The following is a 21,549-nucleotide window of genomic DNA, read 5'->3' on the forward strand; positions in this document are numbered from 1 at the left end:
ATCCAGGATGAAGACTAGAACACAGAGACCTATGACACCTAGGCTCAGAGCCCAGAGTTCGGAACCTCAGAGATACAAGAGACTGACTCGAAACTGGGCCAGAAAGAGACCAGCCCAGAAACAGCGACCCAGAATCACAGGGACATGCAGGCGACCTCCCGGCCTGGGAAGCCAACAGATGTCAACACAATGGAAGCCCCTCCTGGACCCCATGGCCCTTATCTCTAGGGGCTCAGGAGTTGGTTGCCCAGGCTGCTCAAAGGTCTTGACGATGGAGAACAGACTTACAGGGATCCCAAAGCGATGATACCATCAAAGGGTTAATTCTGAGCCTGGACTGCCCCGGTGCGGACTCTGGGGCGGCCGGAGAAGGGTTAACCGCCAGGGAGAGCCTCCTCGCGTGGGGCGGTGACCAGAGTTTAGCCGCCCAGGAGGGGTCTCTATGGCGGCGTGGCTCGGGGCCGGGCGCTACCTGGGGCGGAGACTAAAGGGTTAACAGCCCCGGAGGGCCCCCCCCCGTGGGGGCGGGGCCTCGTGCGGGGCGGGGCCTGGGGGAGGTGCTGGAGGCGGAAGCGGCCGGCGGTCAGCGCCGCGGGCCTCGGCTGCTTTCTGCTGGGCTCCTCCCGGCCTGGGGAGCCAAGCGAGGTTCGGCGACGGTGAAGGGGCCACGGTGCGGGCAAGGTTGACAGCCCTCGGAGAAGCCCAAAGGGGGCGAACTCGCGAGAGTCTCGGGAGACCGGGACAGATGGGTGAGGACAAGGTGATGGGCTTAGGAGCTTTGGGGAAGCGAAGAGGGAGGAGAGGGGCGGTGGGCAAACGTGGGTGAGAAGATGGGGCGCCAGGGTGAGGAACCCCCGCCGGGATCCCGCACTTCACTCCCTCTTCCGCTCCAACTCCTTTCCAGGTCAATCCCGAACGGGAGCTCAACTTTCAGAAGAGAGACGCCCCGGCAAGACTCTTTCGGGGAGTCCTCCGGCTCTTCACCTCCATGGGCCAGACGGCTCTGGTAGGGGGCGGCAGCAGCAGCACCCCCACCTCACAGGCCCTGTACCCTGACCTCTCTTGTCCGGAGGGCTTGGAGGAGCTGCTATCTGCTCCCCCTCCTGACCTGGGGGCCCAACGGCGCCACGGCTGGAACCCCAAGGACTGCTCAGAGAACATCGAGGTCAAGGAAGGGGGGTTGTGCTTTGAGCGGCGGCCCGTGGCCCAGAGCACTGATGGGGCCCGGGGTAAGAGGGGCTATTCGAGGGGCCTGCATGCCTGGGAGATCAGCTGGCCGCGGGAGCAGAGGGGCACCCACGCCGTGGTGGGCGTGGCCACGGCCCTCGCCCCGCTGCAGGCCGACCACTATGCGGCGCTGCTGGGCAGCAACAGCGAGTCCTGGGGCTGGGACATTGGGCGAGGGAAGCTGTACCATCAGAGCAAGGGGCCTGGGGCCCCCCAGTATCCAGCCGGACCTCAGGGTGAGCAGCTGGAGGTGCCAGAGAGGCTGCTCGTGGTTCTGGACATGGAGGAGGGGACTCTGGGCTACGCTATTGGGGGCACCTACCTAGGACCAGCCTTCCGCGGACTGAAGGGCAGGACACTCTATCCGGCAGTAAGCGCCGTCTGGGGCCAGTGCCAGGTCCGCATCAGCTACCTGGGCGAAAGGAGAGGTGAGGCTTGGGACAGGTGTGGGGAGAGAGTTCGGTCACTGGTGGCTGTGGTTTGGGATGGCAACTCAGCGCCTTACAAAAGCAGAGGGAATGGGCCTTCATCTGACCTGCCTCCTACCCCTACTCGGTGCCAGGAATGGCTAGGGGTCTTCACAGCTGTTACCTAATTTAATCCTCCCAACAGCAATACAACTTGCTAGTAAGTGGTGAACCGTCAGAATGGAGGGAGGCACTCCAGAGATTCAGGGCTTAGGGCTTTATAGGAGATAGCCCCTGGAGCAAGAGGTGCAAAGGGTAAGTGGGTACTGAGCTAAGTGTCCAAGTCCAGTAGAAAGAGGACTAGGAGTGCCAGCGCCCAGGGTGTGTACCAGATTCCCTGGGCTCTGACCTGTCTGTGACACATAGCTACTTCCTCAGTCAAACCCCAGGACGGATCCATTGAGGTCCTGGGTACCTGGAAGGAGAGCAGTGGAGGCAGGCCTTGGGGTGGGGCTGCAGGGAACGGTCTCCTTGGGAACGGATGGGGCCAGGGCTTGGAGCTGATTGAACTGAACATTCTCTGCAAGTGCAGTCTTCAGCAGAGCGGGGATGCCTCTCCTCCCATCACCCATGTGAGCCATGAGAAAGCAGAGGGCCATCCTTCCTCTCACCTCACCAGCCCCGGCTCCAAGGCCTCTCTGGAATCAAAGCCTGGGCCAGCTCCACCACTGTCAGAGCCACCTTGGGCTTTAGCTAGAGTACCCCCAGCTCTGACTGGGGATGTGTGAAATCTCAGATGCCTCCCATCTCAAGAGCAGACGCAGGCGCCTTAGGTCTCTCTCTCAACCAAGATGGGAGCAGACTCGGAGCAGGAAAGCAGAAGGGAACCTGGGCAGGACCCTGTAGTTTGAGGATGCCTGGCTGGTGGCTGCATCCCTGCTTAACTTCCTCTCCTTCTTTCTCTCAGCGGAGCCACACTCCCTCCTGCATCTGAGCCGCCTGTGTGTGCGCCACGCTCTGGGGGATACCCGGCTTGGCCAGGTATCTGCTCTGCCCTTGCCCCCTGCCATGAAACGCTACCTGCTCTACCAGTGACCCGTGATACCAGACTGTGCTGGGGCCTTGACACCCACCTCCCCTGGAGGGGCTGGGAGGAGGCACTGCTGGCCTAGACCAGCTACTTCAAGCCAGTGAGGCTGGGGAAGTGAGGCTGGGCCTCTTCCCCAACCCACGCTCTGGGGAGCTCAGCAGCCCCAGAGCCACTCAGAGGGGTGGAAGGGAGGATCTGCTATTCACAGCTGTGGCAGCCTGGTACGAAAGACATTTTTTCAAGTAAAAATACTAAGAGATACGCTGTTGTAGAAACCTATTCGTGGTATTTTTTTGCACAAGGGTCTTGTGGCTGCCTGAAAGAAGAAAGAGATGATATGGGCAGGTACTGTAAGGACAAATGACAAGGCTGAGTGCCAGGTGTTTATTTCCCCCACATGTAGGACTGCTCACATACACAACACACACAAGCATTGGCACCACAGGAGAGAGCAGCACCCCTGGCCTTGGAGGGGAGGACCAGGCTGTCTCTCAGCCCTTGGCCTCATGGTGCGGGATGGGAGAGGAGGATAGCTTCTCTCTCCTGCCCTCACTGGGGACTAAGGGGACCCACAAGCAAACTCCACCCCTTCTACCTCTCAGCCAAAGAGAAGCCACCTTGGTGACATATTTAGTTCCAACCATTACAGTAAGTGGAGAAGGGATTAGCCTGGTCCCAACCATTACAGGTTAAGGTGTAAACGGTAAAGGAAGAGGTACAGTTTGGATTAGGCCAGGAGAGGGGGCAGGTGACACCACCAGAAGCATGTGTGTGGGGGGGTGCAATTATTGGGCTTCTGAGCTATCTAGTCCCTGGCTTCGCAGGAAGGGCAGGGGAAATGGATGGAGCTTATTGTTTGGCATTGATGATGTCCACGAATTCGGGCTTGAGAGAAGCACCACCCACAAGGAAGCCATCCACATCAGGCTGGCTTGCCAGCTCTTTGCAGGTTGCCCCAGTCACAGACCCTGGGAAAGGAGAAGAGAGAGGGAACGGTCAGAGATAGGATGGGATGGGTACGCTCCATCCCTACCTCCATGTCTAAGGAGCGCTCAGTCTAGTTCTCAGCCCCAACCCACCTCAGACTGGAGCCAAACCCACTCACCTCCATAAATGATGCGGGTGCTCTGAGCCACTGCATCAGAGACGTTGGACTTAAGCCATCCCCGGAGCTTTTCGTGTACTTCCTGGGCCTAGAACAAGAAGCCAGACTAAGTAAGACTTTCTGCTTTTTGCTCAAAGGGTAAAAAACCCTGGGCACCAGTGGAGAAAGGCAGTGTGGTTTTGGGGCAAGAACCCTGGGATCCAAGTCAGAACACCAGGGCTCTAATCCCACTCAGGCCCTGGAATGGATGTCCTTGGATAAGTCACTCTCCTTCTCTGGCTTGGGGGCTCCTGTCTTTAAAATGAGGGGGTGGCCCTGATGGTCTCTGGCTGTCCAGTTCTACTGCAGCAGGAGAGGATGAGGTAGGGCTCCTGGGCTGGTTACCTGTTGGGGTGTTGCAGTCTTGCCAGTACCAATGGCCCACACAGGCTCATAGGCCAGCACAACCTTGTTCCAGTCCTTGACGTTATCTGTGGGACAGAGATCACAGATGGAAGGGGGAACAGGAAGGAACTCTCTAGCTCCTTCCCCAGAGAATGAAGAACCGTGGTGGCCTAGTGCCCCCTGGTGGCTGCTGAAGGAATCCCAAGTGGCATCTATACCATAAGACACAGGAGCAGAAGTGATAGGGAAAACGCAAGGGTTCTCTCCTCCTTTCCTTTCCAGCAAGGGGATCAAGTCAGGCTGGAGGGCATTGGACCCCACCCTCTGTGCCTCCGTGGCCCTGGCTAGGCTCAAAGGTCCCTTTCTTCAGAAATACCTGCGATGACCTTGGTTTGCTCGAAAACGACCTTCTCAGTGATGCCAGCTTCCCTTTCATCTAGCTTCTCCCCGATGCAGGCGATTACTCCAAGTCCCTCCGCCAGGGCATGGGCCACTTTCTGCCCAATCAGCTGTTAAGGAACAAACTTGGTGAGACACCACTCTTGGAATAAGGCATCTCTTATCCCCTCTCCTGGTTACTAACCTCATCTGACTCCCCAAAGACGTGCCTTCTCTCTGAGTGCCCTAGGACTACCCATGTAGCTCCACAGTCTTTGATCATACCAGGGCTAAAGGAAGAGAGAAACCATGGTTCAGCAGGGAGCCCACCCTATGGCTTTCCCCTCAACAAGGAAAGTGAGGGCAGGGTCCCCATACACCCTTCTCCCGCCTGCATCTCACCTGATCTCCCCAGTAAATGCCCCGTTAGCCACTTTGTAGCAGTTCTGCGCAGCCACAGCAATCTTGTGATCTAGCTTCTGGCGGGCGAAGTCAATGTAGGCAGTGGGGGCTGCACAGACCACCTCTGAGGATGAGATCATAAGGAAGCCTTCATTCTCCACACTCCATCCTGTCCTCTGGAGCCCCCAGCCTTCACCCACTTCCTTAGTTCTGCTTTCCTCTCCTTTTCACCCCAGCAAGTTGATCTGTATTCACTTCTGAGCCCAGGCTGGGCCTGTACCCAACTCCCTGGGCCTTCCAGGTGCCCCTGAGAGGCCACGGCCCTCGCCCTGCCCTCTGCTCTTTTAACAACTGTAGCTCTGATTTCCCGAGCTATTCTGGGCCTGGGCACCTCCTAGACTCAGCATTCTCTCGGGGCCAACCCCGCCTCCCTTCTAAAATAGCCCATCCCCACCTACCCCAGGCAAGGCAAAGATTTTTACCAAAAGCAGAAGGGGTTAGCTCCTGGGGTTTGTACTGGGATCTTTGGGGAATAAACCAGAAGGGGATGCCTCTTTTGATCAGGTCCGTGGTTCTGTGATTTAGGTGGGTGGGACGGGAAGGACTGAGGCCAGCACTCTTTGCCCATGCGTGGCAAGGAGTGGACTGACTCATAAAGGCCTTGCGCTCTCCCATTTCCAGGTTGGAGAAAGCTGTAGGATCGCTCCTTATTCCCAAATGGCTCAGCCTGTTTGGCACCTGCTCAGCCCCTTCCGCGGAAAGCAGGAGTCCTCCAGGCTGCCGAGGGAAAGGATCTGAGCGGGCAGCTCCGGCGGCCGGAGGAGCTCTGCGGGGCCATTGGGCCGGCGGCGAGGCGCAGGGAGGAGACTCGGGCTACGTGCGGCGGCGCACGGAGCCGGCGGCGGGGGCAGGTAGCTGGAGGCCCGCGCGCTCGCTCAGCCTCCTCCCCCACACTCCCGAGCTGTCGCCTTTGCCGGTTGCCCACAGGGGCTAGGCTCCGCTTCTACCCCCGCCTCCTGGCTGGTGCAGCCCCAGTCCGCGGGCGGAGGTATCTTCCTCCGGATGACCCAAGAAGTCCTTTCCCGCCCACAGTCCGAGGGCACCATTAAATGTGGCCCCGCCTTTCCCTCTCGACACGTCTCCGGTCCTGCGGCTGCGGGACCAGGCGCTGCGGGGTCAAGGCCGGGACCCCCAACAGCCCTTGTTCCCATCCGTGCATCCAGGTCCACGCGAACACCCGGCTAAGAGAGCTCGGGAGAGGGCGCTGCCACGCCCGACCTCCCCCACCCTGGCCCGACCCTCCCGGGCGAGGGCTCACCGGTGTCGGCCGGCACCTTGGCCGCGTTCAGAGTGCTGATGAGTTCCCCCAGACTCTTCTTCCGTCCATTCATCTTCCAGTTCCCCCCGACGAAGAACTTCCTGGAGGGCGCCATGGCACTGGGACCGGCGGACTGCAGGGCAGGCTCAGCGCGCAGCCGCGGCCACGGCCCGCTTATGTAGAGCGCGGTGAGGCAGAACTCCGCCTCCTGGCCGGCCTCGGCCATCGTGAGCCCGGCCCCTGCCCGCAGGCCCTGCCCCCGGGCCCGCCGGCGCGCTAGCCAACAGTGTTGCAAGGTTCTGACGTTACGCCCTTTCTTGTAGCAACGTTCTAGGGGCGTCCGGGGGCTCCGTCTCTTCAGCCTCAGTTGCCTGACTTTGGGCAGAAGGCGAGAACTGTGAGCCCCTGTGCTCAGGGGAACCCCTCCTCACGACTACAGCCCTCCAGAGGGCCAGAGGTGGTTCCAGTGGAGCTGCAGGCAGGCCCAGCCACTGCTTGGCCTTGGACCACACTGCTCCCGGGACTAAGGGGCTATGAGGGGCATCTCTCCAACTCTAGGAAAAGGAACCCCCCTCGCCCATCAGAGTATAGCTACATCCCCGACTGCTCAGCAGGGACCTTTGACCTACTCAGGAAAAATCCAGCCCCAGTTACTGGGCAGTTAACAGGGTTCAGAGGGGGAGGGACCGCCCACATTGGCATAGAAACTGTGTAGCTAAGAAAGGCAGTTCAGAGTCTACAGCCACCCCCTCCCTCTGCCCCCCCCTCCCCGCACCACCACGAGGAGTAGCCCACTCTTTGCCCCAGCTGGCCAAGACCTGACAAGAGACTGCAGGGCCCAGAGCCCAGGCCGAGGGCTCCCTAGCCACTAGGGACATTTGGGTAATGCCCACTTGGGCCTCTCCTCTTCTGTGACTGCGGAGGAAAGCGGCCCTCCTGTTAGCGCCAGGGAAGATAAGTCTCTCCCAAGGTATCAAAGAGGACACAATGTAGCCATTGTACTTTTATTCACATCGTGTATTTTGGCATTTTCCAGAGAAGGACAGGGAAGAGACAGGGTGAGGGAAAGACTGAGGCAGGAGGGCGAGGGGGGTCCCCTTTTCCCTCACATCCCTCCTTGCCCAACCACACAGGGAGCAAACACAAAGTGGGAGGGGAGGCACAGACACCCCCTCTGCGGAAGAGGCTGCACAAAGCTACACCCAGGCACACACACAAACAAGCCCCGCTCCACGCCAGGGGCCGGCGGGATTACACAGAGAAGCAGAGCACTGTGGGGTCAAGGGGCAGGGAAAGCAACAAAGTCTCCTCACACACAGGCGCCGGCCCTCTGTCCCCTTCCTGCTCTATCCCCAGAGTCTCTGGAGTGTCCCCCCACCCCCACTCTGCTTAGCCATTCTCCTATGGCCTCTAGCTTCTTCCCTGCTGCTGGGGACAAAAAGAAAAAGGGTACAGAGGAGGGGGTGCTGAAGTCCATCCCTCAGCCCCTATCCCTCATGCCAGGTGCTCTGCCCCCCCCCCCCCCCCCGCAGTGGTAAGGGGTCAGAGGGCAGGCTCTTAGCTGGCCACTCGCTGATAGAAGTAGATGTAGCCCAGGTCCTTGGGCGGCTTCTCAGAGGCACACACTTTCTGGTCATTGTAGATCACCCATCTGGGGAAGGGAGGGAGGAGTGGAACAGGATGAAGAAACTGGGCATGCCACACGCTGCATCAACTCAGTCTCTGACATCGCCCCTGGAGTGATTCTGGGGTAAAGACTCCCAACATTCTCTGCCTAGGCCCCCAAACCTACAGCCCAGCTGCTACCTGTCTGAAGGGAGTGACTCAATCTCACAGGGGTCATTTCCCCTCCTCAGTGTCTTCAGATCCTGCAGTCTCTCTACAGCCACCCCCCACCCACTCCTGTTAGGCAGGGGTCAGCAAACTTTTTCTGTAAAGAGCCAGACAGTAAATATTTCAGGTTTTCCAGGCCATCCAGTCTCTGACACAACTACTCAACTTCCCTACAGCCACAGGCAATACATGAACGAGTAACTGGCTACGTTCATTAAAACTTTATTTATAAAACCAGCTGGTCAGATTCAGCCCTTGGGCTGTAGTTTGCCGATCCCTGCTCTCAGGGCTTCTCTCAGTTCCTGGTGTATCTGGGCCCCCATCAGGCCGTCCTTCACCTTCTCCACAAATATTCTAAGGACTTCCAGGATGCCCCTACTCATTCCCACCACCACTCCCCCATTCCAAACGCACACTGCCAGCCCCTCCCTCACCTGCCTTCCTTCTTGATGTGGCAGACATAGTGACCACACATGGTAGAGGTGCCCATGTGACTAATGAAGGCAAAGAGCTGATACTCTAGGGAAGGAGAGAGAGACAGGGAGAGGGCAGGGAAGACAATGAGAGAGGAATCCTTGAGTGACAGTCCAAAGACATATCTAACAGCTCAAATTCAGGACATGAGTGTCAGGGAGTGTGGGGCATGTATTGGGTCAAAAGTCTATCTCAGCCTCCTAGAATCCCACCTTCAGAAGTCACATTAGTGGAAAAGCTTCTGACCCCTCCGCCCCGAGGGAAGCAGAGCTGCCTTGGAATGAAGATCTGGTGTAGCAGATTGGCTAGATGCCACCAGGCCTGTCGTTTCCCAGGGACACTCACTTCCAGGACCATCCCGGACTTTAGGTCCCACTGGCACAGACTCAGAGATGGAGTCGGCAGCTGAGCGGCCCTCCGAGATGTCCATAGCAGCTTCTGCATCGAGGTCATCAATGTGACTGAAGATCCAGTCCACAGCCCGTTCTAAACTATTGTTCTTGGAGAGGAGGGCAGCATTACTGTTTGTAACAAGTTCAGAGGCAAGAAAACTACCAGTGAAAGCCTCAGGGCCTTCATCACAGCCACAGAAGGGTGGAGCCCCAGCCTTGGCCATACCATACCAGTTGTCCCTGGTCTTGCTTGCAAAGGATGCAACCTCACTCCCGCCCCCTTCTTCCCCAGGCCCCCAGTACTCAGCTGGTGGCAGCCCATACCGTGGCCCGCAGAGCTTTGAGGGCCTGGTCCCGAGAGAAGCCCATGGAGACAATAGTGGTGACACAGTCCTCTGGAGGGGGGTCAGCTGATGCACTTGTGGAGCCAGGCCCACTGGAGCCAGGCAGGATGAGGGGGTTTGCAAAATCTGCAGATGTGAAGGGGTTGAAGTGTTTGAGGGAGGATGGTGGTCCTGCCCCACCCTGCTACCTACCCCTGCCTACCTGGATCATCCATGTGCGACATGACCCAGTTCATGGCAGCCTCAGCCCCACTGTTGCCTGTGTAGTAGACAGCTTTGCGGCAGGCATCCATAGGGAAGCCCATCTCCACCAGCTGGATGATGACGGATTCATCCAACATGGGTGCTGTGGTGGGAGAAGTGCAGGCACTGTGACCTGTCTCCTTGGGCCACTGTCTGTTCCTCCTCCCTCCCACAGTCCAGCCCTCCAGCCCTCTCCCAACCACTCATTCCATGCATCTTTCTTCCATGCCCTGGTACCTTATTCCAGAACTAAAATGACAACACAACATAATGTGGGTCCAGCAGTATCCGAAAGGTGCAGGACTGAGGCTAAAGATCCCCCATAGATCCCGTTCCTTGCCCATTCTCACAGAATGGGCCCTGTTTCTGGAGTATGGTACCTCAGCCCCCCCCCCCCCCCCAGTGAGGTCACAAGGGTAGAGAGGCAATTAGCCAGAGCAACCGCCATCCACACAGAGAATGTGGCTGCGAGTGCTCTAGTTGCTCCTCACATCCATCAAAAGAGGACAGAGGAAATTTGAAAGGGAGGACAGGAGAAATACAAAGGACAGGGTCACAGGGAGGCAGGCAGAGAAAACCCCCATCAGGCAGGAAGAGAGACAGGCAGGAAGAAGAGTCACTAACATGTCGGAGAGGAGAAGTGAGGGGAGCAGAAGGAGTCTTCGTCTTCGTTGCCATAGAAACCAAGGCTACCTTTGGGCTCATCCGGAGTGACCAGGGGTGGGGCAATGTCAGGCAGCTCCTCCTCTCCAGGCTGCAGCCCTGTACCCCTCAACTGGGAGATGTCCAGCTCCTCTGGCATCTCAATGGACACATCTGTCAGTGGAATGGCAGGATAAAGGTCACCTCAGCAGCCCTCGGAGGCCATCCCTGAAAAAGCACTTTGGGAATCTCAAGCCCCTTCTCCTTTGCTTGGCACTGCTCTGCAGTAAGGAGCTGCTCAGAGCAGTGCCAATCTTAGGGGGCCCAGTGTAATAAAAATAATCATGGGCCTGGGAGTCAGGAGACCTGGATTCTAGTTCCCGATCTACCACACATGAGCTCTGGGCAGGGAAGTGGGGCTCCAACTTGTGCAACAGAATGTTGTTATACTTCTGTGGTCGTAACTGATCCAGGAAATGAAGTTAAACTAGCAGTTCTCCAAGTCATCAGGGGCCTTCTAAGACGCGTGAGAACAAACTGTTTCAAGATTATCAAAAGGAAAATGTCTTACCAATTGTAAAAATAAAACTATGAAAGTCACTTTTGGTTGTAAATCATAACTATAAAATCAAAAAAGTCTTTTAACTTTTTTTGGAGGAAGATTAGCCCTGGGCTAACATATGCCGCCAATCCTCCTCTTTTTGCTGAGGGAGATTGGCCCCGAGCTCACATCTGTGCCCATCTTCCTCTACTTTATATGTGGGACGCCTACCACAGCATGGCTTGCCAAGGGGTGCCATGTCCGCACCCAGGATCCGAACCAGCGAACCCCAGGCCACTCAAGCAGAACGTTTGCACTTAACCGCTGCACCACCGGGCCAGCCCCTTAATATTTTTGATTAGTGCTTTTTAAACGAGACACATTTTGAAACATCTAAGGTAATATTTTCTCCTTTCAGAGGAAAGTGTGAGAGACACTAATTTACGTGTGTTAAGGCCCCTTCTTTTTCTAGCATTTTCTGCTCAACCTCCCTCGCTCATCCCAGCCACCATACCCAGTTTCTTGGGCACCCAGTCTAAGCCGAAGGTGAATTTCTTGATCTGGATGACCAGGTAGTCAGGGAATGAGGCAAATCGTGTGGTCCTAGGGAAGAGAGAATGTCGGGTACCCAGAGAACCCCAAGGTTCTCCTCTCCTGAAGCCCCCACCCTGGGGTTCCACTTCTCATGGGCAGAAGACCACAAGATTCTCTATATCCTCATCTTGCCCTGGGCAGGCATTAGAGTCCCTGCACACAAGGAGCAGCAGAAGTCAGGGGAAGGGCTGTCTTGTTGGCAGGAGCTGCAAAGGGGCAGATGGCCAAATTCCCTTGAGACCAAAGCACTCTTTCAGATCGCAGCCCGTGCCAATGACAGAGTTAGACAAAAAGTAAGGCCAATTTGCCGGAAATCCAAGTTCTGTCCACAACTGATACTGAGTGCCTGTGCTCTGCCAGGATTAAGGGAGCGAGTAGAGAGATGCTGCACTAAAAAGAAACCCTGACCCATGAGAGAAGAGGGAGCGGGAGGGGCGGGACATGGTTACGTACTATCGCTGAGTCTACTCTTGCCAGGGCCTCTTGGTTCCCTCAGGGCCAGATTTCCAGCCCCAACTGAGGCAACCCCGAGATTCCAACCCCACAGGGATGAGAGAATGAGAAAGAGGCAGATGGTACTTTGGGATCACCCTGACATAGGTTTGCAACCTTAGGCCCAGACCAACAGGACTTACTTGACAGCTACAGACTTGGCCTGCAGGGCCGTGCTCCAGAAGTCATCCACCTGCTCGGGGGCCCCATAGGCCTCCAGGCAGGAGCTGAAGGGCACCTGGGCCCGAACCAGTTCTGGCAGTGGCAGCTTCTCCTCTTCAGCTTGCCGCTTCTTCTCCTCATACTCCAGAAGCTCCTCTGGTGACAGAATTGGTGGGTGGGTCCATCAGAGGGTGCTGCCTGTTTCCCTCCTTAGCCTCCCCCTTCTGGCTCTGTGTCCTTGAGTACTTCAGCTCCTCACCCCCCAGCCCCAAGCCCACCAGACACACATCCCTCCATGATCTTGCCTCTCTTTCTCAACACAGCTCTGCTGACAAGCTGGTGGTTAATCCCACCTCCCCCAGTGGCCAGCTTCAGACCTCTGGCTGAGGGAGCAGGGCATAATGTGGGCTCTGCTCCTTTAAGGTGGCCACGCATTGGTCATAGACCTCAGACTCCAACTGCACCCAGACCTCGCTGAGAGCAACCCACCTTTGTTAAGGGCTGCATCCATGGGCACAGGCAGCTGCATGATGTAGTCCACTCGCTGGGTGTACTTCACCTTCTCTGTGGCCAGGCACTTGATCTTTTCCTCCACCAAGAAGCGGAACACTTCATTAGGATTTTCAGAGCTCCGGCAATTCCTCTATGGGAAAGAGGCAGCGTGGGGAGGTCTAGGCAGCCAGGGAAGAGAATGGGGGCCTCAAAGGGTCAATGGGGGGTCGGGGAGAGAGAGGAGTGGAAGGGAGACTACCACTAAGAGGCACGGGGATGCAAGAGCAGACTAAAAGCCTTCCCTAATTAACCACCCTCCCTCCCCCGTTCTGGCCCCATCACAGCGCTGTGGGACTGGAATGGAATGTGCTTGTATTTTTCTTTCTTTTTCTTTTTCTTTTTTTTTAAAGATTGGCACCTGAGCTAACAACTGTTGCACCCAGGATCTGAACCGGCGAAACCCTGGGCCGCCAAAGTAGAGCCCGCGAACTTAACCACTTGGCCATGGGGCCAGCCCCTGTATTTTACTTTATAAGCAGTAAGTATCCTCATATCACCTTCTTTGGGTGTGCCCTCCGTTAGGCTGCCAGCCCATCAAGTGTAAGGATCCCTGCTTGGCTTTACTATTCTCCTCAGGTGCAGCAGCTACTCTCAGGGAAGGCTCAGTGCATCCAGATGACCAGGTTACGGGGGTGGCACCACCCGGTTTGGGGCTGACAGAGGAAAGAATGGGCAGGAGGGAGAAGGGAGGGAATTGCAGGCAGATGGAAGAAGAGTGGAGAGTGCCCTCCCTTGCCATCTCCTCAGCCCTTACCTCCACCATGTTGATGAGGTGAAGGAAGAACTCTTGGGCATCCTGTTGCCGGTTGGTGGAGAACTCAGGGTGACCCTTGCCAATGAGGGCCTTGAACATCCGAGGGGCAATGCCATCTTGAACTTCCTAGGCAGAGCCAGGGCAGTGACTCAGCTGGGGCTCAAGAGGCCATCCAGTGGCCTCAGTTTCCCCATAATTCCAGAGCCTGAAAGGGATAGAGTCCCAGACTCACCTTTTGTTCTGGTACCTGCTCCCCATCACCCGACTCCGCTGCTGGCTTGGAATACTCTCCCGAGAGAAGGCCATGGCCCAGCTTGGCCCTGCATTAACATCCAAGAGAACCATCTAGCTTCAGTCAAATAACAACCATCTGACGACTGTCTATACCTTTTTCTCCCCAACTTAACTCCTGCTCATAGCACTCTTTAGACAACTCTCTAAAATGTGAAAAATCTTAAGATTCCACAGGAACCCAACTCAAGGCAGACAGCACGCCCAAATGGCAATCATCTGAAAGCTTCTAACTGCTTCTAACCAGGGGCTAACTGCCGCCCGCTCCAGGCGGTCACGGAGCAGAAAGAGGCTCTAACAGCCTTCATACAAAGGACCCGGCTACATACACCTGGGTGCTGAAGTCCTGGGTAGGGTCCGTTGGGGCATTCTGGAAGATCTTCTCCAGCTTATCCACATACCTAGGAGCCAAGGGAAGGATAATTGGAGGGGCTCTGGCCCAGGCTCAGAGGAAAGGACAAGAAAGCAATTATCTCCAAGCCCAGTGAACAGACTCCCTCCAGAGTGGGGCGTTTGTGGTTGAACCCTGGAGTCCATTTCTTTCCAGGAACCTGCCCTTCCTCCTCTTCTCAACTACGTCAGCATGCAGTGTACTCAGAGGCATTCTTTCTCAGCCTCCTCCCCAAGAGAGAGTCAGAGAAGGGAGAAGGATAAAGACAGTTCATATTCTATTGAACAGAACTTATAAATACATTCTAAGTCTTTGCATACGCATCAGGTCCTTCCCAATTAGAGAATAAACTCATTTATACTAAGAATTTGCCCTTCGTCTCTCTTAGCGTCCCAAGCTCTCTCCTCTCCCCGTGTGCTACATGTCCGTGTTAGGTGCTCATCCGATGTCACTGGCCTAAAATAAAGACCACCTGCTCACTCTTGAGTCAGTCAGGAGGCCACGGAGAGCCCTGGGATTTGGTGTCCTGCTGTGTCAGTGGGGTTTGTGTGTGGCTGGGTGACAGTGGTGCAGTTCTGTAACTTGCTCCCCTCACAGCACACCAGCCACAGTGTAATAGGAACTGAGGCTGAGCTAGAACACAGAGGTACTGCGGGCAGCTGAAGGAGGGGTCTACCTGCAGGCTGGAGACCAGGAGCTGGGGTGTTGGGGGTGGAGAACCAAGGGGTGAGTAGTGGGGAAAGGGCACCACTCACTTCCTCTGGAAGTCAGGGATGCTGAAGAGCACCTGGACCACCGAGTTGAGGTAGCAGCTGTTACCCAGGTTCCGGATGCCTGTATAGCCAGGCCCAAACAGGGGCTTCAGTGGCACGCTCGACTCCTGGATCAGCTCCCATTCACCAATCCGCTGGTTCATATCTATCTCCAACTCTGTCATCGTCTTGTCCGTCTGCATGGGAAGGGGCACTTCAGAAGGAGTGAGAAATTCAGCCCTGTGTTTTTTACATTAATCTCTCACAGGGTGTAGGATGATACACAACTGGAACCTAGAATTTGATGAATTATGGACACTAACATGGGAGGCACATCGGATATCATCCAGTCCAGGCTCCGGAAGGCCACAAGCAACTGTCCCAGAGGCCTATTAGTCATCAGGACTCTGCTTGAAGGAGGGAATGAAATAAATGTGCTTCTGTCTACCTGAAGTGATTTTCCATTCTGAAGTCACTCCTTCTTACCCCTCTGATCTCTATCCAAGCATCACTTCCTCAGGGAAAACTTCCTTGACACCCTAGACAAGGCCCGGTCTCCCTGCTGTAAACTGTCACAGTGCCCTCCACATCTCTTCAATAGCGGCCAACAGTTTGTAGTTATTCACTTACTGGCGTGCGTTTATGATTAACGTCTGCCCTTCCATCTAGAATTTAAGTCTATGAAAGCAAGGACCGCACTTGTCTTATTCACACAGTGACTAGCACATGGTAGGTACTCAGCAGTATTCAATGAACGAATAAATGATTCTAGAAGTTTCCCAAAGGAAGCCCACACATCTTGCAGGCTGAGACAACTGTAGCAGCTCTCTCCAATACACTACCTCAGCCACAGGCAGGGAAGAAGAGCCTGACGGGGCAGAAATGAGAAGAATCTGAAACTGAAGGGGTCTCACCTTCTGCATCTTCAGCATGTCGATGCCAAAGTGGGACAGGTGCTCGGCCAGGTTGGGGTCCAGGACCATGTCATCCTCATCATATGAGTACACATCTATGGCAGAAGCAGTGTCAGAAGGGGTGGCTCAGGACTGGCCTGGCCACCAATGCGCCCTCCCACCCCGAGGGGCCTTGGTAGGAGAGAAGGACAAGCCTGTCAGGGCATCCCTCTTGGCTCCCTTGAATATCAGTGAGGTCACAAGCCCTTCTAGGACTGGCTGTCAGGGAAGATGGGCTGAAGCAGGTGAGGATTGGAATTAATTGTGACACTACCCTGTAGGATAAGGTAGGATAAGGAACTAGGGTCAGATGAGTTTGGAAGGTCACTCACTAAACAGATAATGATGGTAACCTCTAGGAAGGCAACTGGGATTTGGGCATTAATTGAAGATTTAGTCCCATCTACCATATTTTCATTATCAAGAAAACATATTCATGTATTATTTGTGTCATATAAAATGAATAGCAGTTAAAACACATTTCAGCATGGAGGTGGGTGGAGGAGGGGAGGGAATACCAGCTCCATCAGGTGTGATGGTGCCCAGCTTGACAGCTAACGGGTAGCCTGTCTCCCTGTAGTGCTCCACGGCGTGGTTGTTGCCCCCACTGCCATCAAAGTAGCGTCGGCCACAGAGGATGGAGCCATCTGTCAGGTTGAGCCACAGGTTCTCTCTCATGTCACACTTGGAGCACTTCCAACCACTAACCCAGGGAGAAGGAAATTAGCTGAAATATGGGTCAGAGGGATATGGGAGTGGTAGAGAGAGGGGGCTCTGTAGGTCCCCCTGCCAGTCCAAGATCTCTCTTTTCTCCTCTCCTCTGGATGTCCCCTGGCTTAGTTCTTCCCCACCAAGTCTCCCTCCTTGTCCTGCCCCCAACCCTCTCTCCCATCAGATCCCCCAGCAGGGTGGCCTCTTTGCCCCTGCTCTGGGGGTTGCGCCCCGAGGTGGAGGGGCCAGGCCTCACCAGGGAGGGATTCGAGCAGGGTTGTCCAGCTGCTTGAGGCTGAAGGCATGCTTAGACACCTGCCGCACTTCCCCATCCCAGGCCTGCACCTCCTGCTTGCGGGAGGCTGAGTCGGCCGACAATAGGGCCTCCACTGCACTGGTCACCTGGGGGAAGCAGAGGGTCACAGGTGGTACCCAACCCCAAATCCCACATGCCCTTGGTCTTCAGCTTTGTCAGTGCTTGCACAAGATCATCACTGCTCTGGTCCCACCTGTCCTAGAATCTCTGGTGGGGCGGGAAGGTATTCATACCCGATCTCTGACAATGTCAGGCAGTCCCCCCAACCCATCCCGGGCAATCTCCAGGTAATCTGGCAAAATGACAATCTTCACATCCTCATCATACTCAAACTTCTCCTCGCTGAGGTCAAACCCGCCTTCAACACCTGGTGAGACAGGAAAGGAGAGGGAGAGTAGGACAACCACTACAAGTAAATGTCCCCCCTCTGATACAGCATTCATTTTGTCCCCGCCAGAGCTCTAGGGCCACTGATTAGACCCATTCTTTTGGGGCTTTCCTAGTACCCCTGAGACAGGAAAGACCAGCTCAGGGAGAACAGCATGGCTCACCAATAGCCAGCCGGGTGGGCTTCTTACGGGGGGGGTCTCCAGTGCCTGTGGCGGTGTCTTCCTCTTTCTGCAATGAGGCATGAAGGACAAGATCAGCAATAGGCACCAGGAAAGGAACAAATGAGAAGGATGGGCAGGATGGAGTGAGCTAATCTCAGAAGAGAATGGAGCTAAAAAATGCGTGCTAAGTTTTAATGACACCAACAGAAATAGGTGAGGAGGAAACTGAGGCCTATAGAAGGTCAGAACAGAGATTCAAAATGGGGGGCCAGGGGGTTGGCCCCGTGGCCGAGAGGTTAGGTTTGCATACTCCGCTGCGGAGGCCCAGGGTTTCGCCAGTTCGGATTCTGGGCGGGGACATGGCACCGCTCATCAAGCCATGTTGAGGTGGCCTTCCACATGCCACAACTAGAAGGACTCACAACTAAAATATACAACTATGTACTGGGAGGACTTGGGGAGAAAAAACAAAACAAAAAGACACTGGCAACGGTTGTTAGCGGAGGTGCCAATCTTCTTTTTTTAAAGATTTTATTTTTCCTTTTTCTCCCAAAGGCCCCCTGGTACACAGTTGTATATTTTCAGTTGTGGGTCCTTCTAGTTGTGGCATGTAGGAGGCCACCTCAGCATGGCCTGATGAGCGGTGCCATGTCCGCACCCAGGATCCGAACTGGCAAAACCCTGGGCTGCCCCAGCAGAGCGTGCAAACTTAACCTCTCGGCCACAGGGCCGGCCCCCAGGAGGTGCCAATCTTTAAAAAAAAAAAGAAAAAAAATGGGAGCCCAGGCCCAGTGGGATGTGCCTGAATGTCCCCAGGCCTTGCCCCAGCCCCTGTCCCTACCGGGCGCCGGGTCCGACGGAGGTGCAGGTAGACTCGCTGGCCGGTCTTGTTGAAGTGTCTTTCTACATACTGTTTCCCGAAGCCCAGGAATGTGTTCATGCAGATGTAGAGGCCACCCTCAGACTCCTGCAGGATGAGAGGCAGGGGAGGAACAGGGAGGATGAAGCCTGGCCAGGCGGGAAACTAAGACCTGGGGTCAGAAACTGCTGGTTCCCAGAAGAAAGGTTCCGTTCTCTAACACTATGTGGCTCTCGGCAAGTCATTTATTCTTTTAGGACCTGGTACATGGTTAAGATTCTCCCCATTTCCTCCTACGACTTTGATAAAAAACAACAAGGATACCAGGGGATGAGCAACACCTATCAGTCACCACTCATCTTCTTTCTTGCTCCTTCTTGGGGCTCTGGAGCCCTCGAATCAACTGCAGAGAGCTCCCTTTACCTGATTCCTGGAGCCAAGAGATTCAGAAAGTAAATGAGGACTAAATACTGTGGATTTCCAGGGCCAGATATTGCATTCAGAGGGGAAAAGGGTCCTTTCCTGGGAGAGGAAAGAGCTGTACATCTGACACTGAACCTAAACCAGGGACACCAAGACAAGCCCTACCTGATCTCCAGAACTCAGAGAACCTTCCAGACTGGAGTAGCCGAGATTCTAGCACCTGAACAGTGCATCTAACCCCTAAGCTTGCCAGCAAGCCCAGGCCTGTCCTTTACCACACTGTACTAGGTAGTCGGACCCTGGTCCACACTGAGTCCTCACCCTCCTCTCCTGCTGAAGCACAGCTCCAAGGGAACAATGTCTTGTGTGGGGCTCACAGCTAAACCTGGACCCAGTCTGGCAGGGACACGAAATCCAGCATTCTCCAGCCACAACCCTGTCGCCTCCCCTCTGACCAACAACTCAACCCCACTGAAGTCCCATCAACCTCCAACCTCAAAGCCATCCCCTTTCTAGAACAACCTAGCAATCAATACCTGCGGAAACAGCTACAACACATACAACCCAGGAATAAAACAGGGAAACACAAGTGTCTAGCCTAAATCACATCTGAGGATGGGCTTCCCCAAAACTGAGCAAGGCTACTAGTGCCTTTGTGACTAGACTGATGAAGTTGGAGAAGGAAATTGGAGACAACAACAAAGTCTTCACTCAGATCCAAAAACAACAGGTATCTCCTTCCTGGAATAAAAGCCCCAGCCTTGAAAAATTCTCTGCTGTGATACCAAAAATAAGGCAGTTTTTGGTCCAAGAGGTTGCTCTGTATCACTCCCTAGAACAGTGTGGATTACAATGCTCATGAACAAACAGAGCATTTCTCATCAGGGAAGTCAAATAAGCTCTCTTTCTACCATGAACCCTATTTGAAGATAACCAAATATGCGTGAAGTTGGGGGCTGGCCCAGTGGCACAGCAGTTAAGTGCACACATTCGACTTCTCAGCAGTTCGCTGGTTCAGATCCCGGGTGTAGACATGGCACCACTTGGCAAAAGCCATGCTGTGGTAGGCATCCCACATGTAAAGTAGAGGAAGATGGGCACGGATGTTAGCTCAGGGCCAGTCTTCCTCAGGAAAAATGAGGAGGATTGGCAGTAGTTAGCTCAGGGCTAATCTTCCTTAAAAAAAAAAAAAAAAGCCTGAAGTTGGTTAACAAAGCAATTAGGCCACAGTGGACATCTCTTGACTTGGGGTGAGAGAAGGAAAGTGTAATAAGATTACAAAAACCTCTTTTGATTATTCAAAGCAATTACTAAGGAGGGAGAGACAGGAATGTAAAGAGGGAGCCAGAGACTTCTACCATCTGTTGGTTATTAAGAAAAACCTTTCCCTCCTGAGAAAGATGGTGCCTCACCAAGCCATGCACCTGACAAACTGGGAGTCGGGGGGGCGCTCTGCAGGGATCAAACTCCTCTGTCGGAATTAAAAGAGGCTGGGTTCACCAAGGACTGGGAACCCTGGGGCTCTGCTCTGAGCAGTCCTCTTGTAGCTCTGCCAAAGCCAGACTTCAGAGAAGTAGCACATTGTCTGAAGCCCAAATCAAAGCCTAGGAAACCAAGCAAACCACAAATCACAGTGATGATCCTGAACTGGGCCTTAGATCATGCTGCTATACTCAGCACTGGCGATGCATTAATGAAGCCTTTCCACTCTGACTTGCAGTTTTCCCGGCCATGAGCTGGTCTGGCTGAACACCCTGGGCACAGCCCAGCAGTGGCTTGAGGGGAGGGGTGGTGAGGGGGGCGGATCCCAGCCAGGCTGCTGCCCTCTCAGTTCAGGCTCTGGCCTGGCCAAAGGCTTGTCTCTGCTAGAGGGTGACACAAGAAGGCAGAACTGCAGGAAGGGAGGTAACAGGGTGGAGTCTGCAAAACGTGAAGCAGGGTGTGGGTGGAGGCTTTGTCTAACTAGTCAAGAGTGGGACCAGGATGGGAAAAGGGCCTTGGTAACTGCTCCCCCCTTCCCCCCGCCAAGAAACCATTTCCTTGGGAATACTTTAAAAAGGGTTCGCTCTGCTCTCTGTGATGGGCAGGAAAAAGAGGGGGCTGCAGTCATAGTTCACCTCAAAAGAGAAGCGACTAGAGCTTTCCTCTCCTCTTTCCTCCCCTCCCTACCACCAATGACCCACCTCCCCGCCCCCTGTCCATATTAACCATGGGTGGAGGCTCTCTAACTCGGCCTTTCTCAGAACCGGCCTTCTTCATGGCCACTTCCAGACTACTAGACGCCTAGGAATTGCGGTCCCCACCCTCCAAACCCAACCCCGGGCCACAGCAGTAGGGGGTCGCCCCATCCCTCCTACACAAGACTACAAAACCCGGAGAGCCATGCGCGACAGGCAAGGCCAACTCCCAGGCTTTCGCGGGGTCCACATGGGGATTGTAGTCCGACGATTGGGTTGCGCCTCTAGATTAGAACGACAATGAGGGGAGGGAGCGCCTACAATCCCCACAGTCCTCCACGAGACGGGAAGGGAGCGAGGCGGGAGCAGTGGTTTCCGGGAGCGGTAGTCACACGACAGCTCCAGCTAATTAAAAGCAACAGCAAAGAGCAGCGTGGGGGACTACAGGTCCCATGGTGCATCGCAGGAAGGCGGTAGCCCGAGCCTTGCAGGCCCCGGCAGAATGACCAGGGCGATGGAAGGAAGTCGTGCTCGCTGCGGGCGTGGGGAGTGGGCTTACCGGCGTGTCGAAAGAGAAGGCGCACTCGTCTTTGTGGACCCGGTCTCCAGCCTTAGGGACGCGGATCGTCGGTAACACTGACAGCAGCGCCTCCTCACTCAGTTCCGCCATGACACCGGCAGCAGCTTCTCCACACACAGCGGCTCCCACCGTTCCCAGTCCCCCACCCCCTACTCCTGCTGTCCAATGAGTACTGCTCGTTAGGCGCATGCGCTAAAGGGGAGACGCGCGA

At 55.2% G+C, this 21,549-nt stretch overlaps 3 protein-coding genes across 5 annotated transcripts; 1 reads left to right on the plus strand and 2 right to left on the minus strand.

The window, feature by feature from the left end:
• Window positions 1–559: 559 nt before the first annotated feature.
• SPSB2 (splA/ryanodine receptor domain and SOCS box containing 2) lies at window positions 560–2,985 on the plus strand. 2 transcript variants are annotated; one of them, XM_046639679.1, is made up of 3 exons: window positions 560–760; window positions 905–1,655; window positions 2,602–2,985. In XM_046639679.1, the coding sequence occupies exons 1-3, from the start codon at window positions 746–748 to the stop codon at window positions 2,727–2,729; spliced, it is 894 nt and encodes a 297-aa protein (XP_046495635.1). In that variant the 5' UTR covers window positions 560–745; the 3' UTR covers window positions 2,730–2,985. The 2 variants fall into 2 exon arrangements, with proteins under 2 accessions (XP_046495635.1, XP_046495643.1); XM_046639687.1 differs by having other exon boundaries at window positions 562–749.
• A 109-nt stretch (window positions 2,986–3,094) lies between these two features.
• TPI1 (triosephosphate isomerase 1) lies at window positions 3,095–6,552 on the minus strand. Its single transcript, XM_046639701.1, has 7 exons — window positions 6,312–6,552; window positions 4,994–5,117; window positions 4,797–4,881; window positions 4,590–4,722; window positions 4,214–4,299; window positions 3,830–3,917; window positions 3,095–3,692 (listed from the first exon to the last, which is right to left on the minus strand). The coding sequence occupies exons 1-7, from the start codon at window positions 6,535–6,537 to the stop codon at window positions 3,574–3,576; spliced, it is 861 nt and encodes a 286-aa protein (XP_046495657.1). The 5' UTR covers window positions 6,538–6,552; the 3' UTR covers window positions 3,095–3,573.
• Window positions 6,553–7,299: 747 nt separating this feature from the next.
• Window positions 7,300–21,495, minus strand: USP5 (ubiquitin specific peptidase 5). Of its 2 annotated transcripts, none has more exons than XM_046663716.1 (20): window positions 21,318–21,495; window positions 18,141–18,266; window positions 17,300–17,366; window positions 16,982–17,115; window positions 16,689–16,834; window positions 16,240–16,424; window positions 15,683–15,777; window positions 14,772–14,965; window positions 13,955–14,026; window positions 13,567–13,654; window positions 13,335–13,460; window positions 12,518–12,671; window positions 12,010–12,184; window positions 11,295–11,383; window positions 10,222–10,413; window positions 9,557–9,700; window positions 9,335–9,480; window positions 8,964–9,117; window positions 8,579–8,663; window positions 7,300–7,962 (listed from the first exon to the last, which is right to left on the minus strand). In XM_046663716.1, the coding sequence occupies exons 1-20, from the start codon at window positions 21,426–21,428 to the stop codon at window positions 7,869–7,871; spliced, it is 2,577 nt and encodes an 858-aa protein (XP_046519672.1). In that variant the 5' UTR covers window positions 21,429–21,495; the 3' UTR covers window positions 7,300–7,868. The 2 variants fall into 2 exon arrangements, with proteins under 2 accessions (XP_046519672.1, XP_046519680.1); XM_046663724.1 differs by having other exon boundaries at window positions 10,291–10,413; window positions 21,318–21,494.
• Window positions 21,496–21,549: the final 54 nt, after the last annotated feature.

This window comes from Equus quagga, chromosome 1 (assembly GCF_021613505.1).
Source record: "Equus quagga isolate Etosha38 chromosome 1, UCLA_HA_Equagga_1.0, whole genome shotgun sequence".
Lineage (NCBI taxonomy): Eukaryota > Metazoa > Chordata > Mammalia > Perissodactyla > Equidae > Equus > Equus quagga.

Bases quoted from the DNA above. Each gene is read 5' to 3' on its own strand.
- USP5 (XM_046663716.1), bottom strand. From the start codon at position 21,428: ATGGCGGAACTGAGTGAGGAGGCGCTGCTGTCAGTGTTACCGACGATC. The intron at 17,367-18,140 runs GTAGGGACAGGG...GCCTCATTGCAG, and splicing joins TCCGTCGGACCCGGCGCCCG to AAAGAGGAAGACACCGCCAC. The intron at 16,835-16,981 runs GTATGAATACCT...TGCTTCCCCCAG, and splicing joins CTGACATTGTCAGAGATCGG to GTGACCAGTGCAGTGGAGGC.
- TPI1 (XM_046639701.1), bottom strand. From the start codon at position 6,537: ATGGCCGAGGCCGGCCAGGAGGCGGAGTTCTGCCTCACCGCGCTCTAC. The intron at 4,300-4,589 runs GTATTTCTGAAG...TCTGTCCCACAG, and splicing joins GCAAACCAAGGTCATCGCAG to ATAACGTCAAGGACTGGAAC. The intron at 3,918-4,213 runs GTAACCAGCCCA...TTCTTGTTCTAG, and splicing joins AGACTGCAACACCCCAACAG to GCCCAGGAAGTACACGAAAA.
- SPSB2 (XM_046639679.1), top strand. The intron at 1,656-2,601 runs GTGAGGCTTGGG...TCTTTCTCTCAG, and splicing joins CTACCTGGGCGAAAGGAGAG to CGGAGCCACACTCCCTCCTG.